The sequence below is a fragment of the Neurospora crassa genome, linkage group VI (genome assembly GCF_000182925.2).
Source record: "Neurospora crassa OR74A linkage group VI, whole genome shotgun sequence".
Lineage (NCBI taxonomy): Eukaryota > Fungi > Ascomycota > Sordariomycetes > Sordariales > Sordariaceae > Neurospora > Neurospora crassa.
Window position 1 is genome coordinate 55363 of NC_026506.1, and position 15651 is coordinate 71013.

A 15651-nucleotide genomic window follows, 5' to 3' on the forward strand; every position below is an offset into this window, starting at 1 on the left:
GTCCAGACTGAGAGGATCCTTCACCTGCTTCAACCCGTACTATGAACCGATAACTGAAGCGAGCTGCGAAAAAAAGAAAAGGCAAACTGCCTTCTTCACACGCATCTCAAGATGTGGCCTTCCGTGTCTGGTGCACAACAGTTTTTTGACACCTTACTAATTGACGAGAAATCTTTGCATTGATCCATACAGTTCTCAAACATGGTGGCATGGAGCCGTTGACAGCCTCCTTCATGCTGAAAGGCTAGTGCTTACCAGCATGTCTTATCTTCACCGTTCTGACCGTTCAATTGTGCGCACTTCTCGGTCAGTGGAACACAGCCTTTCTTTACTGTGCCATCTGCCTACTTACGGGGCCCATGGTGACTCCATTTCACTTGGACTCAACAGCATCGGGTCTTGGTGAACCTTACGTTCTCACCATTTCATGGAAGCAAAGATGACCCAATGGTAGACATGACTTCAAAATTTGCACTTTACAGCCACTCGGTCTAACAAGAACCTCAGTCACCAGCTGTTCAATCATGCCAAGCCCATCCGAAAAACGATGAGCACAAGATTTCCATGTCGGAGGCGAGGTTCAGGCGAGGTGCCACAGACACACGACCTTCCTGTCGCGTGCGTGGCGTCTCCCCCCCTCAAGGCTTCGCATCGAGGCAGACAGCTTCTGCTGCAACTCAACAACTCAGCTCCTCAAAATGTGACCTTGGGCTTACATTGAAACAACCTCAAAAACAAGATTCGAGGTTCTAGAATCCTTCTCTTTCCCCAACCAGTTACGATCCCATCCAAGCAGTTTGGTCTGAACATGTTGGCCACCGCGGCCGACCCAGCGACCATTGCAAGGGTCCCACACGTACCATGAGCCACCATCAATGAGCCATTTTATTCCTTCATTAGGAATTTCGATTGGGTAAATGCATATATATGTTGCTCAGCCTGAAGTGTACCTCTGGGTAGCCGAGGTATCTTATGCCCACGGTTAATTGGTACTTGTGGAAAGCGGTCTTCGTAGGAGAATTCGCCCTGTATCTGTAAACCGTAGCGATGTGAGAAGGACTGGATGTTTCTGCTGAAGTACTTCAACCCTTGTGCTATCACATCACAAGGCTGCAAAGCCGACACTGCAACACTTGTCGATTTGCTGTGTTGAGATTGCTATATTCCTCTTGGCCATCCAGTCATAACCTTTCTACTCATTTCCTTACCTAACAGTGGCGTCATCTCCATCTCTTCCCCGGGCCAAAGGACCCTTGGGTTCACATTGATGGCTTCATGGCTTCATTTCCCCGTGGGGTAATACCCTTACAACCAGCTTCGAGGTGTCTTCCCGTGTTTGATATATGCCTTGAGGGAACATCATTTTCACTTGATGCATTCTGAGGGCTGGAGGTGCCCCTAATTCCCTTCGCCTTGGAAGGCAGTAGATACCGGCGAAAGGGATCAAAGGTCTTGCATATGGTACACCCAACACGATCATTTTCAGGGCCTGATCACATGCCCCGACTTTTCCACACAGGAGACATTGAGTTCATGTCACCAACTTACAGGTACCTACTGTAAAGCAGCAATGGAGGTCACATTCGATTGAAGTGCCGGGAAACTTGCTTCACTTTTTGTTTCACTTCAAGCGCGCGATCAGTGCCTGTCAGGGCTCTTGTTCAGGCGGCCGCTTTCAGTACCTAGTTCTTCTTCGACCTGCAAACGAATGCCACCCGCTGCATAGTACAAACCGACGGAACTCACCTTGATGAATTACCATGCATCCATTTTCGAGCCATACGGAGTGCGTAGAGATACTGGACAATGGGTGCGGTTTGTGTTCGTGTTGAACGGTTTGAAGGGAAGTCGACCCTTCTTGCCGTCTGATCGAAATGTCTCATGTTTCGCCGCTGGCAAATTCATCTACTCGGGCATAATGCCTGCCGAAACGGCTCGGAATGCTGGGCGTGCACGTGCGTACTCGATTGGGAAAAAAGAGGATATTGACCCTAACCCTCCTTTCTTATCAGAATGTCAGGATAGGAGCGGAAACTTCTGCACTTTTACCAATTATTGTAGGTCGAGAGGGGCTAATTCTGGTGACGGGAGTCTGGTGATTCTGGCCAAAATTGAGAGGTTTCATGTGTGTTTGTATTTGAATTTCTTCTGTCAACTCCTTCTCTCTCCGAAATCAAGCATCATTAGCTAGAGGTAATCAGAGCGCGTAGATAAAGGGAACGTGTCTGATCCTGCTGCCCGAGTCAAAGGATGTGGGGCGTGCTCCGCGCTACAGTACCTCTAACAACCAAACCAGGGGCAGCATTGAGTGCCCTGATGTGTATTGCCCCGCCATCTCCCAATACATGTGTCGTCGGAATAAAGTCAAAAGTACAAGGTGTATTAGTTTTGGAAATACCAGAACAATCCAGAATCAACAGCAATTGTCACCGTCAACACGTCGGCATGCGGTTCCGATTCGGCGCTCTCCCGGAGCGTTCGGCAAGTTTCCGCAGCGGGGGCTTTGATGATCTTCGGCGCTAACGAGCGTGCGACGGCGAAGGGAACTGGGAATGGGGTCAAAAGTGGGCTCGGCATTGACGCGTGGGAAATCGGACAGGATTTATGACGCCGTAGTCAAGCTTACAAATCGCTCTCGGATGCCTTTTTGAACCACTCCTTTCCCCTTTCTTCGAGTCCTTCCCTCCTTTCACCAGGTATCACCAATCCGCTAAACACCACAAACAGACATCACAATGGCCTCTAACCCTCCCTCCAAGTGCTGCGTCATGGGCTTCCGCCATGAGTAAGTTTGACAACCAACCTCCCTACACCACTGTCTGGTCGCTGACACCTGCTTGCTTCCAGGGGCGAGCCAACCGGCACCATGACCAAGGTCGCCGACAAGTGGGACGCCTACATCGCCCAGCCCACTGGCTCCCAGAAGACCGGCAAAGCCCTCCTCTTCCTTCCCGACATCATCGGCATCTGGCAAAACTCCAAGCTGATGGCCGACCAGCTGGCCGCCCAGGGCTACCTTACCATGGTTCTCGACATCCTCAACGGCGACCCGCTCCCGCTCAACCGCCCCGACGACTTCGACATCATGGGCTGGCTGACCAAGGGCAGCACCGGCGATAACCCGCATACCAAGGACTTCGTTGATCCCATTGTGCAGGCCGGAATCAAGGCTTTGAAGGAGCAGTATGGAGCGACCAAGATCGGAGCGTTGGGATACTGCTTTGGTGCCAAGGTAAGCTCCGTCCCTTTCTCTTTTCTGCCCCCCCACTGGAAGCGCTGGTCTTTTCGCCTTTCAGTTGCCAACAGTCACTGACATGCCCAAAAGTCCCTTGTCCGCAACATGACGGCCACCGCCCCCTACACCGGCATCGACGTCGGCTTTGTCGCCCATCCCTCCTTCGTCGAGGAGGAAGAGCTCGCCGCCATCTCCGGCCCTTTGGCCATTGCCGCCGCCGAGACTGACTCCATCTTCCCTGCCGAGCTGCGCCACAAGTCCGAGGAGATCCTCAAGGAGACGGGTCTGCCCTACCAGGTCACCCTGTACTCTGGCGTCTCCCACGGCTTCGCCATGCGCGCCGATCTCAGCAAGAAGCCGGAGAAGTTTGCGAGGGAGCAGGCGTTTGCGCAGGCTGTCGCTTGGTTTGGAGAGTATTTGGAGTAAAGGGGATGGAGTAGATGAGATACCCGAACCTGGTTGGAGGTGTTTGCTAATTGCTTGCCCGGGAGCAAGCGAGAGAGCGAATACCGATCGTTGTTGATACGTAAATGTACGAACCAAAGGACGATTTGATGAATGTGAAGAACAAAAGTACAGTCGCATAAAGCCCACACGCCCGTTTCCCTCCTTCATATCATGGCAGCTTCATGGTCCATCCACCCAACTCCATGCCTGGCTCCATTCCGCTCGATTTTAGAGAGCCTTGTGGTAAACTCTATACTTAGCCTTCCTCGCCAACAACGGCCCTAGTTCCGGAATCCCCTCCGACAAATCCATCTCCTTGACATTTTTATACCCAGCTCTCTCGTACCAACCGGCCAGCTTCGTCTTCTCCTCATGTTCCCACCCGTCTCCCGCCACCAGCTCCACCTGCATCTTCTTCCCTCCCTTCTCCCTCGTCCAGTCCTCGGCGAACTTGAGAAGGTCCCTCCCCACTCCGGAACCTCGGTATTCAGGACGGCATATCAGACATCCAAACTGTCCGATTGCTGTATCCGGGTCGGGGCTGAAATGCGCAGTGGTGCGAGAGTCGGCCTCGGAAGGGGAGTGGAGGAGTTGCACGCGGCCGCAGCCCAGCAGGTACTCAATGCGCGGCGGCCGTGAGTACCCCGGGAGCCATGCGATGGCTAGGGCCCCACTGGTGATGAAGGAGCGGACTTCGGCCGGGTTGGTGCGGGTGAAGGGATCGATGGACCAGAAACCGCGCTCGGCGTCGGTATAGATCTCATTGATAAGGTTGGTTAGACTGTGGACGAAGGCATCGTCTTCGGCAAGGGAAGCTGGAGCGATGGAGATGTCGGCGTTGATACGGCCCTGGAGAGGAGGACTAGGGAGTTGGGAAGTCGCGACGGCCTCATTGGTGTTGAGCATGGCGACTTTTTCGTCGGCGAGGGGGGCCGAGGGGGCGGTGGATGGCGACTCCGTTGAGGCCGTCATTTTGATTCAAAGCTGAACGTGAGGGACTGTAGCGAGTGGTGAATTACCTGTGTTCGTGTGGCAAGGCCCGATGGGTTTTATATCTGGAGTCATAGGAGTGATGGCCCGAATCCTTTGCAAGTGACTCAATCCACTATTTCCAGTCTTGGGCCGACCCTTGTCAACGAAAGGGCGTGGACGACGTATGGTAGGCCATATCAGTCACAGCAATTCTATTTTTAGCCGTGTCATAGAAACGATGGTTTCTTGCCTGTCCTCGAGGCATATTCTCAATGTCGGGCTTCACGACATTGCCGGCGTCGGTTCTCCGATTCTTCGCCGACGAGGGTTATGAAGGTTGAAAGGCGACAAGCCGACAAGGGGGTGTCAACCTTAACCCCAAGCACATGATGCTGCAAGGGGCCAAGACCTTTGAATTCCGTGAATGATGCACAGACCGAGGCGGCTATAGTGTACATCGCTGCAACTGAATCGGGATCCGGTGCAGGAAAAATAGGTAAATTAAGGCAACGACATCGATTCGAGATTTAATGTTTCAGGTATCTCGAAAGTGATTGTCGTAGAAAAACAACAGCAAAAAGCCCAGGCTGATCGATCGGGAATCGAACACAGGAGTGAAGGTTCAACTTAACACCGACCAGATGGCAGACCTACCTACGGAAATGCCAACGCCTTTTCAGAACCCAGCGCACTACCACATAGGCTACTGGACCGTGGTGGAGGGTCTACACTTTGTTGCCTATATGGACAGTGTACGTGAAGTTTTGAGCAGTTAGGACACATCGAAGTCGATACATACCAACGAAAGATAAAGAATGTTGCCGGGGAGCACTTTACAGGGGTCTCCAGCGGCTCATTAGTGGAGCTACCTTAACGGCCAGGAACCGCAACGTCATTGGCGCCAAGGCTGAACCACACGCCGATCATCCACTTGTTCTTTCTCGCTGTCCGCCTCGTGTCATTCTTTGACCTTTTGTCACGACAACCGCCTTGCCCAACAACAGCAACATGAAGGCACTGGACCGGTCATAACAGCTATACGAAGTGCGGTCAATACTCCGCCCGGACGAAAACCATGGAGGGGGACACTGCGGTCCCAAATGGCGGACAGCAGAACGGCCACGGCCCACGCGCCGCCGTCTCCAGCCACGACACCGACACACAAGCACATGCCCCGATAGTACAAGTCATTGATGTGAAAGCAAGCGTCGAAGATGGCCATGAGCACTCCAGCACAGCACCCACCCATCTCCCATCTCCGCACCTCACCGCAAGCGACCTCGCAGCTCGACCTGCCCACGACACCAACATGACATCCGCAAGAGTTACGAACGGCACCACGGCTCCAGCACACTCAAACGACCGCCTCACCCCCTTGAATGAGACATTGTCCTCTACTGCCCCGACCGAGCCCTTCGTGCCTTTTGTCCATCTGCCCACACCCGAGCCTGAGACTCAACCAGCCACTCCTGCGCAACCTCCCAGTCCTAGCCGCTCCAAGCCCCGAAGCCGATCAGAGACAAAGACAGGTGTTCACAATGGAGTACGCCGTCTGTCCGCGTCCAAGATCCAAGAACTGACGAACGCTCCCGAGTCCCTACCCATTGGCGCAGCTCCCGACCGTCAGCCTGCTGAGTCTACATTCTCACCCGCCCTCGCCGAAGTAAGCTCTAGACTCCAGTCTCAACTGGGACTTGCAAATGGGAATGGTCACAACACATCGAGCACACGAACACACCCACAAAGGCCTGCAATCGCCCCGCGAACCGTGTCTACTCCACCGGTAAGCAGGCGTCAGACGGCCACGGCCGTCCAGCAAGCTCACCCAGCTCAGCAAGCCTCGATCCGTCGCAATTCGTACCAGCCGAATCCTCGACCGCCGCCTCTCGATCTCGATGGAACGAGCCACTTGAACACTGGCGCCGAACCCAGGACCGCCCCTCCACTGCGCCAGCCCGAGCCCGACCCGGCGCCCCCATCTCCCATACCGTCATCTATCCCTCTACCGCCCATGTCAGTCCCTACGCTCCTGCAACTCGAGCTGGCTGGATCGCGACCGAGTCCTCTATACATACATCACTCATACACAAGCGACATCCCCTACGAATCGAGCGCAATCAAGTTTGAGCGGTTGAAGAACTTCTTGGTTCTGCCCTTTGTCCTCGAGCGATGCATAACCTTTGGTGCTTTGGCTTGTCTGGACGCTTGGCTGTGGACCTTCACCGTGCTACCTATGCGCTTTGGCATTGCCGTGTGGATTCTCCTTCAATGGTGGGGATATGTTATTGGCAAAGAAACTCGATGGGTGGTAGGATTCGTGTGGTACGGCTTGGGCCGCATGTGGAAGCGCGGCCGTCGGGGTCGGTCCGAGTCAGTCGCCAGTACGGATGGTCAGCGGTCCAGGAGTCAAAGTCGGGTACGGGAGCAGCCAGTCAATCACAATAGCACTGCTACTACCACCACCACCACCATCACAACCAACGGGGCCGACACCCGTCATCCCAACCTCCGCATGGCCCCCGGGACTAAGCCCCCCGGTCCCAGCCGCCGCGGGAGAGGCTACCTCGGTCACCGCCGCACCAAGTCCAACCCGTCCAACCTGTCACACTACAACAAAGCCGACCTGCTCCAAGGCGCCGTCGTCATCTTCTCCTCCATTGCCCTCATGTCTCTCGACGCCTCGCGCATGTATCATTCCATTCGCGCTCAATCCGCTATCAAGCTGTACACCATCTACAACCTGCTCGAAGTGGGCGACCGTTTGCTGTCGGCCCTCGGGCAGGACATATTTGAATGCTTGTTCAGTAACGAGACGTTGTCGAGGGATAGCCTAGGGCGCAGCAAGGTCTTGCTCCCCTTGGGTATCTTCTGTCTGGCGCTGGTGTACAACATCTTACATGCGGTAGTTCTGTTTTACCAGGTCATTGCGCTGAACGTGGCTGTTAACTCGTACAGCAACACGCTGTTGACACTTCTTATGTCGAACCAGTTCGTCGAAATCAAGTCAGCCGTGTTCAAGAGGTTCGAAAAGGAGAACACCTTCCAGATGGCTTGTGCCGATATCGTCGAGCGGTTCCAGCTGTGGATCATGCTGTTGATCATCGCCATGCGTAACGTGGTGGAAGTTGGCGGGCTCAGTGTGCCCGGGGCAGGCAGCGAAGATGCGGGCCCTAGTTCCTTTCCTCTACATACAGCGAGTATACTGCCCGCGAGCTTTACGATTCTGCCCAACTGGCTGTGGTCCGGCGAAGTACTGAGCCCGCTCGCTGTGGTCATTGCAAGCGAGATGGTGGTGGACTGGATCAAGCATGCTTACGTGAACAAGTTTAACAATATCAAACCGAACTTCTATAGCAGGATTTTGGACATATTGTGCAAGGATTACTATACGAATGTACGTTTGCCCTCTCCCCCTTCTTACCTTCATCGTCTAACAGCAGTTCAGGCCTTCGTAACGCCCCAGTTAACCCGCCGCCTGGGCCTGCCCCTATTGCCTTTGTCCTGCCTCTTCATCCGCGCCTCATTCCAGATCTATAACATGTTCGTCGCCGTACATGTCCCTCCTCCTCTGCCGCCTTCGACACAAACTTCTCTCTCCGTCGAATCAGCTACACCCTCACCCGCCATGCTAGCCGCTTTGGACCATCTAGACAAAAAGATTCGCATTGCTCTAGGCCGAGCGGTATACGGCTACCCTTTCGGTGAATCCGGTGGACTAGGGGATAATGTTTATGGCCCGGCCTCGGCTCCCACAGGGGATACACCCGAAGCAGCCGGCCTCGCAACTCACATTTGGCACTCGGTGTCCAAGTGGTTGCCAGAGTGGAAATGGACATCCGACGACGTTATTGCTTTTCTGACCATGATAACCGTCTTCCTTCTGATCTTCTTGGTGCTTCTCATCTTCAAGCTTTTGTTGGGTATGTTCTTGCTGCGGTATTCGAGAGACAGGTACGCAAGGATGAAGGTTAAGGAGGCTGCCATTGCTGCTGGACAGGCGGAAAAGGAGTCATTTGAGACACAAGGCAAGAGAGTAGGGGGGTATGGACAGGTCGAGGTGGGAGAAGAAAGAAGGAGGTGGATATTTGCCGATGATCCCAAGGGGCTGAACAAAGTACGGGAGAGGGAGAAGGGCGGCGGGGGAGGGAAGGGAGGAGGGGGTGGTGGGAAACCAGAAAAGGATTTGGGAACAGTGATGAGGTATGAGATGATTGCCAAGAGAATTTGGTAAAGGGATCCATGCCATTCTGAAGTTGGAAGAAATCGAACGGAAGCTTGTAATTGTCATTTCATTGCTTCCTGTATCCGGCGTCACCAAACACTTGATATTATTGTCTGTATTATATACATACCTACCTACCTATGTCTGTCATTGGAGTTCGGTGGGAACCAAGGTCGATACAAAATTTGTCCTTCCTGTAGCCTGCGGCATCTACATCTTGATCGAGTCTTGTGCCGTCATCGGCAGTTCAAACACTGTCCTTCGTTGAATAGAGGTGCGTGAGTTTCCTTCCCGAACAAGGTAGCAGGTACCTCTACCCAATGGTGTTTACAAAGGAATAGCAACGCTCTTATCACTCTTCAACCACCCTCTTTCCGCAAGACCATACCGCTCGGTTGCTAAACTGTTTGAATGTCAGCTTCCTCGGCCCTTATGCAAGAAAATGGAAAGAGAGATACGAACGTCCACTCATAATGCCCAGTCATGATCGTATACACCGAGTGCAGGTACTTCTCAACATGCTTCCTCACCATAGGGTCAGGATCTTGAGCAACCATCTCCCGAAGTCTCGCACCAGCTGCTTCCATCTTGTTACTGACTTGACGCAAATCTTCCACGAGGAGATTGATAGCCTTATCCAGATTATGACCAGATGTGCGGTAGGTGAGGTCAATAGCCACAAGCCCAGGCCAGTTGACCTTCATCTCTTTTGGCAGGGAAAGAACGTCGTTTACACTGTCGCCGCACTTTGTCAGTCACATATATTTCACAAGAAAACAAACAAACAAACACCCCGAAAAATGGGCAGGACGGCACGAAAGCAGGAAAGAAAAGAAAAAGGACTCACATGACAACATTCTTGGCCAACTCCTCCCACAGCGTCTTCATCTCTTCTGTTTGAAACAGATATTGAGGAATCGTGATCTCGGTCATGAACTCCCCCAGACAAGAGAAGAATCCGATCCCATTCGTGCCGCGCCTATAAACCCAGTACTCTTTCTCGGTAGGAACTGTGCCGTTGCCGCCCGCGTAGGTGGCCACTTCCAGCGCGGACGAGTGCAGGTACAGTTGGATCTCCGAATAGAGTCTTGTTCGCTCAGTGAGGGTGCAGCCTTGTTTGAAGCCCTCGGCCGCAGGTTTGAAGAGGACGGAGTACTTTGTCGGCGGGGGCGGCTCTTTCGACAAGGACGAGATGAAGAGGGAATCGGGGTCGGAGGAACCGTCTGATTGATGGTGGTGGCGGCGGCTGGTCGGCGGAGAAGAAGGAAGAACACATGCAATGTTGCCTGAAGATGGGGGAGATGGAGGATCAAGGCCCAGGTGAAAGGCAACGTATCTCAATGCCCTTTCACTCAAAGTGGTCTTTGAGTCCAAGTCCAGGTCCTGAGTTGATGACTCCTCGGCTTCATCATCCCATACGAAGATCCAGAAGACAAACCAGCTCATCGTCACCAACCGCTCAAGTGAAGAACGGGGCCACCAACTGCATGTTTCAATGTCTATCAGTCGCCGTTTCTTTTATTCCCCTGAGGTGTTTGTTGCGAATGGTACTTTGATGTTGACGGGTGGAAAGAAAAAAACAATGGGTGAACTCACTATGCGCAGAGCAAAGCAATGTTGATCTTCTTTGCTTTCGCCCTAATATCCGGCTCCTCGATCCTGTCATCAATGTTTTTCTCCACAATCTCACAAAGTCGGCCATAGTGCGGGCTGAGCTCCGTGGGAAAGGAGGAGAGAATCGATTCTTGTTGGAGACTGGGAAAGTGCAGTTTGAGGCCGTGGAGGTTGGCATAGACTTGGGCCGTTGTTGGTCTTTCAGAGGTGGCGGGGGCCATGGTCACCTCCAGCGTCGTGAACGAATGAGCAGAGTATATAGGTTGTAGTGTTCAACCAAAGATTGAGGCGAAGGGATACAGTCAGAGGATACAGCTCGATGAATGACCGCCTTACAAGAATCGGGTGGTAGATTCGAATGAGCGTTCAAACATAAAACGAACGGTATGGTGTACGTGTGGAAAAGAAGTAGATTGGAAGAGATATGGGTCAGTGTCTTTGGCTAAGCTCCATTTTCTTGCTTTGAAGGTCCTCCCTTTCTTATAGACAGTTTGAACCGCGCGGAGAATTCTGTAACAAAACCGCTGGTACCTTTGGAATCGTCATTTCCCGCTCATTCTAACGACAGCTTGTTTGGTCAGGTACGTCAATCCTGGAGTCCGGAATACGGATCCGAGGCCCGAAATCTTCTTCGATTTTTTTTTTTTTTTTATCTTTTATATTTTTTTTCCGTCACTGTACTGCTGGTACATTCGACTTCGTACGACTGACGTTGAGGCCGAAGGGACTGTGAGGATCGAGGTATTCAAGGGTGATGCCACGGGTGTACTGGGTGTGCACGGCAGTACCTAGGGTTGGACCAAAGCTTGAGAGTGTTGATAAGGAGCAAATGGTCTGCAGTTATTCACGCTAACAATGTGTGGACTGGGTCGGTCTGGCTGGCTGGGAATGCTAGCTGGAGGTCTCTGCAGCAGCTGCATGGCCGGCAGTACGCACCGCTGACACAGGAGCTCAGTCCTCTCGTCATCTCCATCTCCGTCTTCTAGACCGGCATTTATACGAGCTACACGAGCTCTGGGCCGTGAAGGCTGCTTTGATTGTCGGGGTTCATCGCTGTTGCCGGGAAGGGGGCGCTTGAAGGCGTAACTGGGAGGGTGCGGATGTGGCGGTGCCTGGTGCCTCAATCGATAGGGGGCATCCATGCGAGTATAGACCAGTAATCAGACTATAAATATCTAGGTACCCTCAAGATTGGTGGTAAGATGGGTGGGTGAAGGTTTCACTGTCGTCACGTATCAACAGACTTACGATGTTTATGCGGTGGTCAGACTGGAGCGGGAACCGAAGCCGTGCCTACAAGACTTGGCCAACCAAAGGGAATACCCAGAAGGTCTGCAAGCCTGAGGCGAGATGTATTTGAGCCAACACCCTCAATACATGATGCACTCCCACCATCGAGTCACCAACTGAGCGGCGTAAGATGACACATCCATGTTCGATATCGAGTCGCTTATAGCCGTTCCTTTGCAAAAATCGTTGTAAGGACTCCATGAAGAGCGTCAAGGTGTGAGAAACGCAAGTTCAGGAGTCGTGCAGCTGCAGGCAGGGCTAGATCTTTGCATATTGGTTTCGTCAGAGCCATGAAATTTCTGAAATAACATACCTCTCCATCCGATTCGTGTGGTCTGACTTTTGCTGCAGACGTTCGGATGGAAATGTATGCGCATTGATGGAAGAGGATGTCGTATTTTGGCCGGGAGACTGGGTGTCATGGTGATTCTTCGTGCTTTTGACATGGGATTTCGGTGTTCTTGAGCGTCTCATCTCCTACCCTTCGTTGTTTCCCTGTGCACAGCACGCTCGACAACAACAAGTTGCAAATAGATCACATCTGAATTCTGCGGTGTGTGGATCACTGGTTGTGTTCATTTGTATGATGAAGAGGGAAAGAAGAAAGGAACATGAAATCAACCAGTGCGATAGGTAGGTATCGACCAAAAAATGACAAGGACTTATCCAATCTGTGAGAAGACAATGAAAGAAGGAAACCAACACCAATCCCCTCATACGCCGTGGTTCCTGCCCCATCATGTTCTGTTGGAATTCCGCCGCGGCTGCGTGTCCAGCACATGTTGTTGATTGCTCCGGTGGCGACTGCCCTGTATCCCGATGTCCAAGCCCATTGATCCCATCAATCCCATCCCGTAATCCCAAGTCCCACCTCTTGCCAGCCAAAAAAAAATAAAAAAATGCCAGAATTCCATCTCTTACATGTATCGTGTTCATATCCGTGTTCATCTCAAATCATTGCTTATCCCATCATGACCTACGCCTTAGTTCGCGACACTCGCCGCCCTTCTCATATGACGCTCTCCATGTCCCTCCTTGGAGGTCCGTCTCTCCCGTTCCTTATCCTTCCCATCTCTCTCGCGCCTCTCTTCCCTCTCCTTGGTGGCAATCTTCTCATCCTCCTTGTCCTTCATCTTCTTGAACAACGACTTAATCATGTTGCCCTTCTTCTTTGCGCTGTCTCCATCATCCAGATTCGCCTCCTTGCTGCTGCTGGTGCCGACTCTCGAGGCCGACTTTCGCTCTCTATCCTTGGTGTCCTTCTCTCTCTCTCTGTCCAGTTTCGAACGCGATGAGGAGCCGCCGCCAGCTTCGCTGCGAGCGCTTGTGCGGTGAGAGCGAGAGCTGCGATAGGAGACTTGAGAGGAGGCGCCGACTTCGCTTGTTGCTTTATCCTTCTTGTCACGCGAGGATTTGCGGTCGGGAATGTCGAGATCGTCGCGGTGGCGTCTGCTGCTGCTGGTCTTGTCTTTGCTGTCTCTCTCCCTCTCCTTGTCCTTTCCATCCCGTTCCTTATCAGAATGTCCACCGACAGCCTCCCTCAACCTCTCCCTCAACCCACTCGGCTTATGCTCCTTCTTCACCGTCGTGCGTCTCGCCAATCCCACCTGAGAAACCGAATCATCTGGACTTACCTCCACCACCTCCTCCTTATACTTCTGTTTCAACGCCTTATCCGCCTCCGGACTCCTCAACTCCACCTCCGCCTCCTCCTCACTCGTCACCACAATCCCGCGTCTCCAGCACTCAATCGTGCTCAACTCCTCATCCAACACCAACGCATCCTCATGCCCTCCCGCAGCAGCACCTGCCCTTGCCCCCGCATCAAATCCCATAGCACCCATAGCAGTCCCATTCCCAGAAACCGCATTCATCTCCACCGCCGCCTCCTTCTGCTTCGCATTCCCCTGCGTGATCTTCCTGATGATCTTCCACCCGCCAAACATGACCACCATCACTCCGGCCGCAATGCCGGTACCAATCAAGAACTGCGGCGAGCAAAGCAAGGCGTAAATGGCCGGACTGCCACCCTTCAAGAATGCCAAGAAGGCAGGTGACATCTTGCCAATCATCGCACTAAGCTCGGCCAGCGACAGCGCCACAGCCGCCGCGGCTTCCGGGTTCTGCTGCAGATTTTCAATTATGCACGACGCTGAAGCCTGCACGCAGTGTGCTTCGAGGAGAAAGGATTCGATGCGGGAGATGAGATCCAGCGCTTCCTTCTGTTCGGGTTCCTGGGGCGTGAAGTCGGGGGCGAACGTGGGGATGCCCTGAGGCGGGACGGGGTAGGAGTGATTCATGCTGTCATGGGAGGAGCGGTAACGGCCGCGGTTGAGGTCGTCGCGCAGGTGAAGGTCAGGAGGAAGGTCGCCGTAGGCTAGGTCTTGGTCCCGGTCTCTGTTCTTGTTCTTGGACGAGGATGGGGTTTCGGTTTGGCGACGGTGAAAGGGGTTGCGACTACGACTGCCCGAAGCGGCCACGTCGAAGGTCGGGCTGGCAGGCATGGTGTTGGCGTGGTTCAGACTTGGTCGCCTGGCGAGTTCTAGGTCTTTGCTGTACCCCTTTGGTGGCTTTGACGGCGCCGTTGCCGATATTTCCGTGTACGTTTTCAGATTTCCCTCTGTTAGGGCTGTCGAGGGATTAGGCGCTTGAGACGATGATCGCTTGCGGTGGGACTTGCTGCGCGAAGTAGAGGTGTAGCGAGAAGCGAAGGAACGGGTGTCATCATCGTGGGATTTGCGGCGCCCACTGCTGTTGCCGATAAGCTTACGATCCCTGATGCTGCCGCCATCGAGCGTCTTGATGGGACCCGGGGAGTCGTATTCATCGTATTGTCGGCCACGAGGAACTGTGATGTGGACTTCTCCCCGTGATCGGCCGGAGGAATAGCTGCCGTTCTGGAAGTCGCGCTCCGCCCTTGCGGCTTCTTTCCTCTCACGGTATGTAGCTTTAGCATCTTTGAAGATGCCCATCAGCTGCCTCCCCTATATCGGAGTTGTTAGTTACTGTCAAATTGGCAGGTGAGACAAGGTGGGTGACACGGATGTCAACGGTCTGCCCAAAAGACAGACAGGGGAGTCCTTACCGTGCTGATGATCTTGCCCGAATTGTTGACAATGGTGATAATCTCTTCGCCTGGCATCTTGGCGGTTGGTAGGTATGTATCGTCTTTTTGTGTTGTAGTGTTGATATGCCGGACCTGGAAAGGACCAAGAGGTGCTGTAGGCGTTGTGAATAGCGGGGTACCACGCCTGGAGTTATCGAGTGTTATTCCCAGCCAGTGGTTGACTCGATCGTGGCTGGCGCTGGCGGGTCTTTCGGCGCCGGCGCTTGTATGTGAGGGGTATAGGTGTGCCTCGCCGACGAAAGAACAACGAAAACCGAGTAATAAAACAAACCTAATGTATGGGAATATGGTTTCGGTGAGTCAACGAAGAAAGATGCAAGAGTTAAAGTGGTTTTAGTCAAAGGATCGCGCGCTTCGCTTCTCTTCGCTTGTCGGTGCCAGCCCCCCGGGAAGGAAAGTGTGGATACAGCGCCACTCTTCTCTCCTCCAGGACTCTTGATGTTCCACTCTCTGGGCTGACCTCCGATCAGATCAACTGAGGCAGCCGGGATCTAGGTTGTATGTTTCGATCTTAGGACGGTCGTGTGCAACAGATCTGAATGTGAAGAGTCCAGCAAGATGTGAGAAGAAAGAGAAGAAAGACGAGAAGTATGTAGAAACAAAAGCGAAAGCCAAGCATGAACAGAGTCAGAGTAAGTAAGGTTCAGGTTCAATACGCCAGGGCCGGGGGTATTGCCATTCGTTAATTCATCATGCTATATGACAAGCCCTTGTTCCCTCGTAGGTTTTGTCCGTACACTACAA

At 53.0% G+C, this 15651-nt stretch overlaps 5 protein-coding genes across 5 annotated transcripts; 2 read left to right on the forward strand and 3 right to left on the reverse strand.

Annotated features, from left to right (window-relative positions):
• Nucleotides 1-2100: 2100 nt before the first annotated feature.
• On the reverse strand, nucleotides 2101-5113 carry NCU07126 (hypothetical protein). The gene has a single exon (XM_955216.2). The coding sequence runs from the start codon at nucleotides 4652-4654 to the stop codon at nucleotides 3911-3913; it is 744 nt and encodes a 247-aa protein (XP_960309.1). The 5' UTR covers nucleotides 4655-5113; the 3' UTR covers nucleotides 2101-3910.
• NCU07127 (dienelactone hydrolase) lies at nucleotides 2119-5128 on the forward strand. Its single transcript, XM_955217.2, has 2 exons — nucleotides 2119-3232; nucleotides 3326-5128. Exons 1-2 carry the CDS (start codon nucleotides 2867-2869, stop codon nucleotides 3659-3661), a joined length of 702 nt encoding a protein of 233 aa, XP_960310.2. The 5' UTR covers nucleotides 2119-2866; the 3' UTR covers nucleotides 3662-5128.
• A 459-nt stretch (nucleotides 5129-5587) lies between these two features.
• Nucleotides 5588-9090, forward strand: NCU07125 (cytomegalovirus gH-receptor family protein). Its single transcript, XM_955215.3, has 2 exons — nucleotides 5588-8048; nucleotides 8100-9090. The coding sequence occupies exons 1-2, from the start codon at nucleotides 5730-5732 to the stop codon at nucleotides 8883-8885; spliced, it is 3105 nt and encodes a 1034-aa protein (XP_960308.3). The 5' UTR covers nucleotides 5588-5729; the 3' UTR covers nucleotides 8886-9090.
• Nucleotides 9091-9203: 113 nt separating this feature from the next.
• On the reverse strand, nucleotides 9204-11293 carry NCU07124 (hypothetical protein; the record flags this gene model as incomplete). The annotated part of the gene is made up of 4 exons (XM_955214.2): nucleotides 10473-11293; nucleotides 9724-10359; nucleotides 9339-9611; nucleotides 9204-9279 (listed from the first exon to the last, which is right to left on the reverse strand). The coding sequence occupies exons 1-4, from the start codon at nucleotides 10709-10711 to the stop codon at nucleotides 9204-9206; spliced, it is 1224 nt and encodes a 407-aa protein (XP_960307.2). The 5' UTR covers nucleotides 10712-11293.
• Nucleotides 11294-11905: 612 nt separating this feature from the next.
• On the reverse strand, nucleotides 11906-15506 carry NCU07123 (hypothetical protein). Its single transcript, XM_955213.2, has 2 exons — nucleotides 14866-15506; nucleotides 11906-14764 (listed from the first exon to the last, which is right to left on the reverse strand). The coding sequence occupies exons 1-2, from the start codon at nucleotides 14920-14922 to the stop codon at nucleotides 12764-12766; spliced, it is 2058 nt and encodes a 685-aa protein (XP_960306.1). The 5' UTR covers nucleotides 14923-15506; the 3' UTR covers nucleotides 11906-12763.
• Nucleotides 15507-15651: the final 145 nt, after the last annotated feature.